Source organism: Monoraphidium neglectum, assembly GCF_000611645.1.
Source record: "Monoraphidium neglectum strain SAG 48.87 unplaced genomic scaffold scaffold00045, whole genome shotgun sequence".
In the NCBI taxonomy this organism is placed as follows: Eukaryota; Viridiplantae; Chlorophyta; class Chlorophyceae; order Sphaeropleales; family Selenastraceae; genus Monoraphidium; species Monoraphidium neglectum.
Genome location: NW_014013583.1, coordinates 9,151 through 21,026, shown reverse-complemented (window position 1 = coordinate 21,026; position 11,876 = coordinate 9,151). Strand labels below are relative to the sequence as shown.

Below are 11,876 nucleotides of genomic sequence, written 5' to 3'. Positions count from 1 at the left end.
CAGGGGAAGAGGGGAGCGGGGCCAGAGTAGGGCAGGGGGGTCTGGCTCTTGACTGGCTCCCCTCTGCGCTTTGGATCGTCGTGTAAGCGGCCAGGTGGATGCGTGAAAACAGGTTTCATCTGTAGCGATGCAATCACAGTCGTGGTGCTGGGCGTCCATGCTCTTGCCAGCGGCAAACTCCGCTGCGCAATCGTCATTCAATGTTGTGTGTGATGGCTCGCCTTGACCAGCCATGACCCTCTCCCTCCCTCACACAACCCCCGCCCCCAGCTCCCTGGGCAGCGCCACCTCAACGCGTGTCGCAAACAGCCTGGGGGCCGGCAACGCGGAGGGTGCACGCCTGGTGTTCCGCGTGTCGGCGCTGCTAACGCTCTGCATCGGCGGCGCGGCGGCCTGCCTCACCTACCTGCTGCGGCGGCCCCTGGTGTCCCTCTTTACGGAGGAGCCCGCAGTGGTGGCGCTGGCCGCGCGGGCGCTGCCCTTCATGGCCCTCTCGCTGCTGGGTGCGCCCTGGGGGAGGGCTGCGCGCGGCCCGGGAGCGGTGACAGGACCGTCAACCACCCGCGTGCCACCCGCTGGCACACTGTGTCGACCCGGCGCATGGCTGCCAGATATTGCACCGACATGTTTGTAGAGCCTTGTTGCAACCCACCCACGTTGTACAACACCCTCTGCCGCACCCGCCAGGCGACAGCTGTGTCGCAGTGCTGGGGAACGTGCTGCGGGCTGCGGGGCGCCAGGGCTACGGCGCCACCCTCAACATCCTGGGGTGAGGTGGCCGACCTGCCATGCTGCACTGCTGCGCAGCCGCTGGGCTGTGGCTGCGCCAGCACGACCAGCTGGCTGCCGACTGTACTGAACAAGCTGCTGTGCTTGGATGTCTCTGCCGCTTGCAGCTGCGATGGGGGCACCGATTCAACCCTGGAACCCCACACCTTGCACACACACACACACACACACACACACACACACACACACACACACACACGTTCAACTCCCCTCACCCCCCTTCACTGAAGCACTCACTGCCCCACCACTCGCGACTGACGCTCACCCCCTACACCCCGGCACTCACCACCCCCCTCCCCCCTCTTCAGCTACTGGTGCCTGGGGCTGCCGCTGTCCATGTTCCTGGGCTTCAGGCTGGATCTGGGCATCATTGGCTTCTGGATTGGGCTGTCCACAGCGGCGGCCTTCCAGGCGGTGGTGTTTGCCACTGTCATATCGCGCTTTGACTGGCGGCACGAGGTCCAGCGCTCGGAAGACCTGCTGGCAGCGAACCTCGCCGCAGGGGGCGGCGGCAATGCAGAGGCGACGCCGCTGCTGCCTGATGACGGCGGCAGCGGCAGCGGCAGCAGCGGTGACGATGGCGGTGCCGCAAAGGCGAGCGGCGGCGGCCTTGTGATCTCTCCAGATGACGAGGAGACGGGGGCGGGGGCGGCTGCTGCAGCAGGAGTGCAGTCCACGCTGGATGGTGACCTGCGCAGTCCATTCCTGCCGCAGTGAACGGCGCGCAAAACGCTCACGGCCGATGGTATGCGGCACAGGTGCCCATATCAGGAACATCGTGTGTGGTACTTACGCTGTCACCACATCCCCTGCCTTTGACCGCCCCACCGTTTCATCCTGTGCACACCCTTGTATTGTCCCGCCCCATCAGCCCTGTTGACACCGCTGACAGCAGCATGAGGATGCAGTACTGAAGACCTGGAGATTTTGTGGGACCCAGTCTACAATACCATCGTGAATCATTTTGGGGGACTTGCGCCTTGCTTGTGCTCATATTGTAGATCCAGATCCACTGCTGGGGCTTAGCACTCCAGCAAGTCATTTGGTGCAACGCCTTGCGACACGGCGGGACGTTGTCTTTTGGTTTTTTTCCTGTCCCTGCGCATGCTGGCCGGACCAAGCACATTCATGCAAACGCCCCACCTGGCTGAGCGCCCCCATCCGCTGTGAGTGGCACCACCGGGAGGCTTGCTGCGGTGCTGGTGGCTCCGTGTGTGCCATCAAGCTAGCAGAGTGCTGGCCCGTGCCCTGCTGAATGCTGCTGAGAGCTTGAATTTTAGCCTATGCCTTGGACGCACAAGTTCTTTCAGGCACTGGACGAACGTTCAACCAACAGCTATCCTGTCCAGCGGGTGTCTCCAGCTTGAGGGCCACAGGGCCGGCTCTTCCAACCACTAGCCCCGGCGGTTCCCTGCTTAACCATTCTCCTGATGGCAGGCGAACCAGACACTGAGGTCAGCCTGACGAAAATAGCAGGGTGAGGCGGCAAGACGACGCGTGGCCGGTGGCCGTGACGGCGCGGTTTGGGATGCGGCTGCCTGTGCAAGGCTCGCAACAGATACGCAGGGGCCGCCATGGCTTGGGCACACCAACAGAGGCTCGGACATTTAAAGTGATGACAGCGTAGTTTCATAACTACTTTGATAGAACTTCTGAGTTGTACCGTAATGCTCCATGCAGCGTCGGGCATTGTTTGCAGGTCGTCGCTAACATTGATTCCTTCGACCATATCAGCACGTTTGTAACTGGTGAACAGCAGTGTGACACGTTTCACCTTCTGCGGGGGCGGTGTGGTTGTGCGTGGCCCACGCAGCCGCCACTGGCAGAAGGACACACTGCTGCGCTGCTGGTCCAGTCGCGCCGCGCTGGCTTTCGCACGCTGCGCCTCGGCGTCGCCGCAGCGCCTGCAGCCGCCGGGGGCGCGGGTCTGCATATCAGTGGCGCAGGCGCCCACCACCATGGTGGTGCCGCCAGCGGGTGCCGCCCCAGAGTCGGCTGCAGCGGGCAGCGTGGCACACGTGCAGGACGCCTCGCCGCTGGCCTGCGGCAGCCATCCCTTGGACCCTGATCGTCAACACCATCAACAGCACCACCGTCGCCATGACCACCATCAGCTTGAGTCGCAGCAGCAACTAGTGGCCCGCCAAGATGCAAAGTGCCACGTCAACGGTCACCAACCCAGCACTGGGTGTGAAACCCGTGTCCTGGCGGTCGACCCCGCAATCCTCTCCACTGCTGCCCCTGCGGCGTTGGATGCCGACGCCTACACACTGCCAGTGGCGGCTGCAACAGACAGCTGCGACTCAAACGGCGGCGCCGCGCTGGCAGCTGCGCTGTCGGCGCTGCAGCAAGCCGGCGAGCTGCTGCGGCGCGGGCAGCTGGTGGCGCTGCCGACAGAGACGGTGTACGGCCTGGCGGCGAGCGCACTGGACGCGACAGCGGTGGCGCGCATATTTGCGGCCAAGGGGCGGCCTGCGGACAACCCGCTGATCGTCCACGTCAGCGACATGGCCATGCTGAGGGGGCTCTACCCAGGTGGGGGGGTTGAGGGCCTGGTGTGAGGATTATGGTGTATGCAGCATCAAGCAGGGTGCCTGGCCGGGCGGGGCGGCCGGGTATCATCTACAGGTGAGGCGGCCCTGCTCATGGTGGATGGGTGCCTTGGGGGCGCAGCAGAGGCGCGTGATCGGCCATCGCTGCTCTTGCCTGCTGGCGGGCGTCAGGGTGATGGCCCCATTCCCACCGCCCGCGCGCAGGTCAGGACGACCCTGTCCCGCCAGTGTACCGCGCCGCCATCGCCGCGCACTGGCCCGGCCCGCTAACCATCCTACTGCCCGCCAGTCCGCTCGTCCCGCCGGCGGTCACCGCCGGCCACCCCACGATGGCGGTCCGCATGCCGTCCCACCCAGTCGCGCGCGCCGCAATCGCTGCGGCCGGCGTTCCGCTCGCGGCGCCAAGCGCCAACAGCAGCGGGCGGCCGTCGCCCACCGCGGCGAGCCACGTGCTGGCGGACCTTTCAGGCCGGCTGCCCCTGGTGCTGGACGGCGGGGCATGCGGCTGTGGCGTCGAGAGCACGGTGCTGGACGGGCTGCGGTTGCCGCCAGCGGTGCTGCGGCCGGGGGGCGTGACGGCCGAGGCGCTGGCGGCGCTGCCGGGGCTGGAGGCGCTGCAGGTGCGGGCGGGGGCGAGGGCGAGGGCGAGGGCGGTCCAAGAGGTGGCAGAGGGGGCACGGTGCTTGGAGGATTGACGGCCTGGCACGCAGTGACGGCTGTCGGCTGTAGGCTGCATCGCACTCGCGACGGCTGCGTTCTACGTCTGCAGCTTGCCTGCGGGCACCCTCGGCTCGCTGCTGTGGCGCTGCCCAGCTGGAGTTCCTGCCCAGTGTTTGAAGGGGATTCGGGCGCCTGTTAGGTGTGGGCGAGGGCGCCCATGTCTGGAACCCCTTGCTGTCCCCCCCCCCCAGGTGTACAGCCGGGAGTTCAGCGACGCGGCACTCGAGGCGGCCCCCACCACTCCGGGCATGAAGTACCGCCACTACAGCCCCAACGCCCCCCTCGTTTTGGTGGAGCCTCCTGCCCAGCAGCAGCAGCAGCAGCAGCAGCAGCAGCAGCAGCAGCAGCACGATCAAGAGCAGCAGCAAGTGGGCCCAGAGGGAGATGCATCGGTGGGAGCGGGGGTGGCAGCGGCTGCCCTTGAGGCGGTGGCACGGCTGCAGCTCGAGGGCCGGCGGCGCGTCGCGCTCCTGCGCACCACGCTGCCGGACGCTACAGCTCCGGGGTGGCTGCCATCTGCCAGCGTTGCCCTCGGTCGCGGCGGCGAGGACGGCGTTGAGGGCGTGGAGGACGCTGCGGCGCCAGCCCTGCAGTACTGCCTCGGCCCGATGTCCCGCCCAGACGAGGTGGCGCGCAGATTGTTTGCGGGCCTGCGGGACGCCGAGGCAGCCGGCGTTGACGCCATCGTGGTGGAGGGGGTCTTGGAGGGTGGGGAGGGCCTGGCCGTGATGAACCGGCTGCGCAAGGCGGCAAGCGGCATCGTGCATGCAGCGCAGCGTTGAGGGCGGCGGAGGCTGCAGGGCTGCGTAAGAGAACCCCCAGAGTCTAGCCGTTGTGCGGCTCTTGCGCTAGATATTGTGCTCTGCTGGTGTTCCTGGTTTTCAGCCCACTGTAATTGAAGTAAATGCTACTGCAAGTTGAGACAGGGTACCGGTGCATGGGATTGAGGCAATGGTTGGCCCGCCCCACTGGCCAGCTGGCTTGTGTTGGGGTGCTGCACAGGGCTCACGTTTCAATAAATCTGCTTCAACACTCATCCAACCACACGCACACACGCACACACAATCACCGCTGCTTGTCTTCAAGCAGGGGTTGCTGAGGGGTGCTCAAGGTGTCGACTGAGAGCGACGCCACGCACACTGGTCCAGCGAAGCGCTAATGGTATCAACGTCGATTTCAGACAGTTGGTGGAAAAGATCCTTGCTGGGTTTGCACCTCTGCACCCATCATCACTATGACTGTACAGAGGTTGCGCATGCCCGAGGTGCGGCCGCAGCCAGCCCATGTGAAATGGGTGCGGCGTCCCCCTAGGCCCAAGAGCTGAGCTAGATCTATCACATCAGAGCGAAGGATCAACCTAAGTCACCCTAGAGGTTCCCACACGTCGAGTTGTTCGCGACAAGGTCAATACAGTACATTTCACAACGCATTCTTCGTTCCAGCTGTACCTGCAGCAAATGGTTAGAAAGTGGCGCTTTGATTGCTTTCATCGTGGGCCCAGCACCAGCGGATGCGCGGGGTTCTGAAGCAGCTGTTGGTGCGGCGCGCCCTCACTGCTGCTGCACCTCTGGCAACCCAGCCGGGGTGGTGTCCGACTGACCTGGCTGCCGGCAACGGCGGCTCAAGGCAACATTGACACGAATAGACACCTCACGGTGGACAGAAAATAAGGAGATCGTGAGGGCGAAAGCGGCGCCCACGGGCCGCCCCTGGCGGTGCACCGGCAGGCGGTCATGCGGAAGCCAAACGCATACACCCGACATGCAGCCGGCCTGCCGACGGCGCTCGTCTCGCCGCAGCCCATGTCGCCGCGCTCTGCGGCGTTGCACCATGGCGGTCCAGGCGGCGCCTTTGCCGGCTTGTTTGGCGGCGGGCGGCGGGGCGCGATCATTGCTGACGCCGTTGCCGTGCTTGGCGCGCTGTGGGCGCTGCTGGCGACGGCCTACGTGATGCACCAGCTGTGGCCCAGCGGTGGGGGCAGTGCCATGGACCAGGCGTACGCGCTGGAACCGGTGCTCATATCCTACTCGTACTTTGAAAAGGATCCTGTGCAGGTGAGGGCGGTTGGGGGGGACAGTTGGCGGCTTCAAGGGGGGTCTCGCTGGGAAATGAAGGAGGGTGTGTGGGCATCGCAATTGCACATGCTTGCATGCACGCACATGTGTGAGTGTGTGTGTGTGTGTGTGCGTGAGTTTGTGTGTGTGTGTGTGTGTGTGTGTGTGTGTGTGTGTGTGTTGGGCATGCTGCTTCTGGAGGGGGGCGAGCAGCAGCTGCAGTGCAGCTGAAGGTGTACAGGGCGTCGAGGCTTTGATGCAAGTCGCCGCCATGCGTTGCACGGTGGCGTGGGCAGGTACCGTTGGCGATCCTGCTGCAGGCTGCGCACGTGCTTGCTGCATTGCCATGGCAACCGCTGCTCCACCTTGTTGCCTCTGCGTTCCAGGTGGCAAACTTTGAATTTTTCCTTGCGGCGGGGACGCAGCACCCACCGCGGCACACTGACATGCACTGGGCCATCGTTGTCAGCGGCGAGAACTGCTCCCCCTGCCAGGGGCTGTACGGCATCCTCAGGTGAGGGGCGTCCCGAGATCTTGGGTGGGCGCAGAGGCCGTGGGACAGCAGGAGTCGCAGGCATCCGCCGCACCCAAGAAAAAGAGGGTGTGGTGGTGGTGGCGATTGCCACGTCGGAGTCTTCGGGCTATAGTGCTGTGCCCCTCCCTGGTCGCCGGCTGCCACGCCAATGCATGCGTCCTCAAGGCGCGCCGTATGCCCTGCACTGTGGGACCGCCCTGGCCCCAGGAACCGTGAAACGGCTGACCTGAGGGATTGGGGCATCAAGGAGGCGTGGTGAGGACCCAGGGGGGGGGGGCAGAGGGAGGGGGGCCGCCCGGCACAGGGGGCAGGGCCAGCTGACAGGTGGCCCTGAACATTGAGAGCGCCCGCACCTCCGGCCTGGACGGCGCGCTGCTGTGAGATATCGGTGCGCCATCTGCAAGCCTGAAGGCCCCTGTGACGCGCTCGCCACCAGGCCGCCTCGTGGCTCGGCCACACCACAACTTATCGATTCCAAAACAATCAAACACTCCCACCCCCTTTTGAACCCGATCACCCCAACCCGACCTCCCCCTCCTCCCCAGGCATGACCCAAAATTCAGCCTCATCCTGCGCAGTGACAACGTGGGCATGGACCTGGGCGCGCACAACGCCACCCTGGAGTATTTCAGCTACCTGCGGCTGCTGGGGTGGGGGGGGGTGGGCGCCGGGGTAGCAGGGGTGGGGAGGAGGGGAGGGGGGCACCAGAGGGGGAGATAAGCTGCGGCGCGTGTGCGATGGATGCGTGGCTCGGACGCAATCAAACTCTGACGCAACAGGACAATCAATTTTATGAGGTGAACCAGCATGTCCACAAACCATCTGCTGCCTCCCGCCCTGGCCATCTTCCCGCCTCACAACCATGACCTCTGCGTTTCCGAATGCATCCCCCTTGTATTGGCAAAGGCGCTACAAGTACTTTGTCTTCCTGAACAGCAGCGTCAAGGGCCCCTTCTACCCGCCCTGGGTGCCGCCAGGGTGGCACTGGACCCACGCCTACCTGGCACGCATGGGACGCGAAGTGCATGCGGTCGGCTCGTCACTGGTCTGCCTGCCAGAGGCGGACGCAGGTGTGGGCAGTGAGGAATTTCAAGGGTGGGACACAGGGCCGGACCAGCCAGAGAGGAGGTCAAATGGAGTGGCATGCTGCCGAATGCAATGTGTGGGAAGCCGCCACGCAAAGTCAGCTTCCGAGCAGCGGGCAGCTCGCGCCCACCCGGCCCACCCTGCGGCCTGTTCTCTGTGCTGCCCGCCACGCGCAGGGGGCCCTGGTCCCCGCCTTGAGTCATGGGCGTTTGCGCTGGACCAGGACGGACTGGGGGCGGCGCTGGAGGCCGGGGTGTTCGTCACGCGCACGTGAGGGGGCCGCGCCCTGCTCCCCAAAGCAGCTCGCGAACGGTGGCCTCAAGAGGAGCGTCGGGGCGGTAGACAGGATTGCTTGGGGTCCTTAGGAACGTCACAGCGGGGTGCTGTTTCTCTTGTATACAAATAATGTCTGCAGCTGACCACGTACCCAATCTGCACCCTCTTTCATGCGCATTGCCAGCTGCAAGCTGTGCACCGATGGTGACCAGGGCATTGTGGTGGGGGGAGAGTACCGCCTCACACAGGCGCAGTTTGAGGAGGGCTACAACGTGGCCACACTCATGGCCAGGTGGGAGGGAATGCATGTGGGGTTGGGGGGGAGGGATCAAAGCATGACATGCAGGCTGGGTGCAGCAGGTTGCAGGTGAAACAACAGCTGCACCGGCAACGCGGTCCTTCTCGTTGCTTTTGTGCAAGTAATCGTGAGGAGGGGGGCGCCAGGCCGCGCTGACAAAGGCAATGCGCTCTGTCTCAGCCCAGACATGCGCATCGTGACCCCTTCCCACGCCGCCCTCCCCCCGCCCCCAAAGGTACGCACCCGGCACTGACTGGCGTGACGAGGCCAACTGGGGCTGCAACGACAACGTGCACCCCTCCAGGGCAGGGACGTACGGCGGCATCTCGTTCCACCCCTACGAGACGGTGGGGGGGCGGCCCCCTGGGGGGGTAGGGTGGCCACAGAGAGAGGGTGGGGACGTGCGGCAGGACAGTTGCATTGCAGGGCGGCGATGCACATCTCTAAGTGCAGTCTGATAGGGGGCGTCGGTCCGTGAAGGCCGCGCCCGACCTGACGGGGTAGTCAGCCCACACCCCCGCGACAGCCTCGCGCCACCACCGTGCCTCAACCCTCAATACATGCTCCTCCCGCTCCCCTCCACGCAACACCCCGCCGACCCCAGGTGTTTGTCAAGTCCAGCTGGCACGTGGCGGACCCCTACACCAAGCGCTACAGCCAGTGGGCCCTGCAGCACCTGCTTGGGAAACCTGGGACTGAGGGCCAGTTTAACGAGAAGCTGTACAGGCAAGCGCCCCTGCAGAGGACACCGACTGGTCTTCATGCGCAACCGCTGTTTTGGGGTGTGAGGGAGATGCCAGGGAAAGCTCCCCCGGCTACATGCCGCTCGCACCGCGCCTTCTGGGGCCGCCATCCAATGGCCTCTGTGCGCGGCCACCGGGCCCGCCGTGCCCAGCCTTCTGAACACAGCCGTGTTGAGGTCTCCCACTTCCATCCAGACACGTGCGTGGGTGGTGTGTAGGGGTTGACACACACATGCACGTTTGCACGGCTTTCCCTTCTCACGCGCACGTGCCCACCCACACGAGCACATGCGCACTCACACATGCGTGTGTGTTTTTGGTTGCAGGTACGCCATCAGTGAAGAGGCGCAGCGCCCGCGGGACTTGGAGGAGGCGTACCACCCAAAGCTGAAGACTGGGGCAGTGCGATAGGCACTTGCAGTGAGTCCTGCTGCGGGCCAGGGCGCGGCAAGGAGGCGGCACTGCATCCCCCAATAATTGATAGGTGGCCTTCTCAAGGCATGTTACTGCTGCAGCCAGACGCGATGCACACAACTGCACCCCCTGATATTTTTTGATTGCTTCAAGTGATTAGCCTGTTGGGGGCGCGAGCCTTTTCTGTATGTAAGACGGGCATGTGATGGTGTTTGACCTGAGTGTTCTTGTTGAGTTCACGCCTGGGCTCAACATGGTGTGCATCAAGACCTGTTGATTGTCATCATTATTTCACATCAGTGCTGATTTGGTCGCAGCTGGAGTAGCGTGTAACGTGCAGCAAGACTTCCTGTACCTCCGGGGGAGGAGCGGTATGTGGGCTGTGTTTCAGCCGGCATGAGTTGCATTCTGGGGGGTCAGGGGAGGGTGCACTGTGTTTGCGCAGGTGCTTCTGGGTGAGATCATTGTGAGATGCGCAAATGCAACGTACGGACAGCGGTCCGACGTGCCTCGGAAGCTCCTGGGCGTACTGCTGCGGGTCGCCAAGAGCCCAAGGTCAGCGCGGACGCGTGCGTACTGTTGTGTGTGTGATCCAGGCTCCAGAATGCACCCCAAAAAATGCATAAGGTTGCCTTCAGCATTGTGGTGGCGCTGCAGGCGTGCTGATGGAGTAGGTTGCCCCACGGGCTTGGTTGCGTCAAGTCGCGGCCGGGTTTGGGCTACAGCTGACGCTGGGCAGGCCCCGCTCAACTGGCCACCGTTGGCACCCGCCACCAACGCTGCCTAGGCGAGTGAGGAGCTGGGTGCACAGGAATGCTTCGCCCTTGAACTTCTTGTTGGTTACCGGAGAAGGTCGTGTTGTCGATTCGGAGGGGGCATGACGATCACGGTTCCGGCCTGGGTGGAGCGCTAAGACTTCATGTCTGTCGAATCGTACTTCAGCCCGCTCTTTTACAGCACACAAGGCCATAATGCTCCAGTACACAGCTTCCACATAACTCACAAGAGTATAAAGTTGAGCATACCAATGGGCTCATCCGCCATTCCTCGTGCTGGTCTGCCAGCAGGGACTGCGTGCTTGTGCATTGCTCATGTGCATGAGGATGCCAGATGCCGCACGGGCCCTGTAGAAACATTTCAGGGCGTTCGTAATCAATCCCTTCCGTGCCTGGCGCCCGCAGGCCCTTCAACAGCACACGACCATGCGCAGCGTCATCCTGGTCCTGTTGGCGGCGGTGGCGCTCGCCGCCACTGCGTCTGCCACCGACTGCACCGTGATGCCCGGCTGCACCGCCTGCACCGACTTCATACCCAACATCACTGCCCCGGGTGCTGCCTCACACCAAATTCACAAGTCGTTCCACGGCCTCCGCCGCCTGCTGCAGCCCAGCTCCGGGGAGGGCTCCAGGGGCGGCCCTGACGCCCTCGAGGGCTCCGATGGCCCTGACGGCTCCGACGGCTCTGATGACGTTGACGGACCCAGCAGCTTGAGCAGTCCCAGGAGCTCCAGTGGCCGCACCTCCAAGATACGCGGCCACCGCGACAGCTTTGGCAACTTCAGTGGCCCCACCTTTGCCCCCAACTTCACGCGCATCACATGCACCGCCTGCGACACCGCCGGTTACAAGCTGGATGCCCAAAAGGGCGTGTGCGGTGAGTGTCGCCAGGGATACCGCCACCTTCTATTGCGCATCTACAGCACGCGCAGCTGGCAGGCCTGGAGCACCTTACGCGTCAACAGCCGGGCCATTTCCTGCGTGCATGTCGTGGTTCCTAGAAAACCAAAGGCGTCTTGTTCGCTGCCTCTCGGACAGCTCCGGAGCAGTGGATGGCTTGCTTGGCTCCAGCACCGCATGGACGTGGCGCAACCAGCAACCTGCGTAGTCCACACCTTGATTGATAGGCAGTGGGTTGCGACATCCGCCTGAGACCTGAACCTCCGGACCCCGCCCCCCCCCCCTCCACCTGGTGGCACCATCTCTGTGCAGTGTGCATGGATGGGTATGGCTTCCCCGCACCTGTGCCTGGCAGCGCCCCACCGACCACCCCTCCCACATGCCAGTAAGTGCTCGCGGTATTTCCCAATAATGGAACACCTTGCCTGCTGGATCACTCCCTGCTGCCTTGCCTCCTCACACCCATCCTGATGACGTGTCCGGCTGACACAAAAGCACATTCCTCACAGCAAACCCGCCGTGGCGCCATCTGCGCAGGGCGTGCGCCGATGGCTATGTTTCTGGGCCCCTCGCCCCTCGCCCGGCCATCCACGGGGGCCACCGCAACCTGTTGCATGGGGGCCACCATGGCGGCATGTTCTGTGTAGCCTGTGTCAATGGAACCAGCAACGTCGACCACACTGCATGTGTGAAGCGTGCGGACGCGGCTATTCTTGTTGCCGATGGGTGGTAG

General features: G+C 64.0%; 4 protein-coding genes across 4 annotated transcripts in view; all 4 read left to right on the top strand.

Moving 5' to 3' along the window:
- Positions 1-1,506, top strand: part of MNEG_0544 (putative transporter) — a gene marked incomplete at both ends in the record, with an annotated part of 2,314 nt that extends 808 nt beyond the window's left edge. The window contains 3 exons of the mRNA XM_014050973.1: positions 271-503; positions 688-769; positions 1,098-1,506. Coding sequence (XP_013906427.1) covers positions 271-503; positions 688-769; positions 1,098-1,506 — 724 coding nt within the window. The remainder of the gene's footprint in view (positions 1-270; positions 504-687; positions 770-1,097) is intronic.
- Positions 1,507-2,219: 713 nt separating this feature from the next.
- Positions 2,220-4,843, top strand: MNEG_0543 (Uncharacterized protein ywlC; the record flags this gene model as incomplete). Its single annotated transcript, XM_014050972.1, has 4 exons — positions 2,220-2,266; positions 3,086-3,324; positions 3,546-3,961; positions 4,253-4,843. The coding sequence occupies 4 exons, from the start codon at positions 2,220-2,222 to the stop codon at positions 4,841-4,843; spliced, it is 1,293 nt and encodes a 430-aa protein (XP_013906426.1).
- A 951-nt stretch (positions 4,844-5,794) lies between these two features.
- MNEG_0542 (hypothetical protein) lies at positions 5,795-9,464 on the top strand (the record flags this gene model as incomplete). The annotated part of the gene is made up of 10 exons (XM_014050971.1): positions 5,795-6,115; positions 6,502-6,629; positions 6,858-6,905; positions 7,196-7,300; positions 7,557-7,720; positions 7,913-8,006; positions 8,197-8,304; positions 8,546-8,657; positions 8,915-9,030; positions 9,380-9,464. 10 exons carry the CDS (start codon positions 5,795-5,797, stop codon positions 9,462-9,464), a joined length of 1,281 nt encoding a protein of 426 aa, XP_013906425.1.
- A 1,205-nt stretch (positions 9,465-10,669) lies between these two features.
- Positions 10,670-11,876, top strand: MNEG_0541 (hypothetical protein; the record flags this gene model as incomplete). Its single annotated transcript, XM_014050970.1, has 2 exons — positions 10,670-11,115; positions 11,681-11,876. 2 exons carry the CDS (start codon positions 10,670-10,672, stop codon positions 11,874-11,876), a joined length of 642 nt encoding a protein of 213 aa, XP_013906424.1.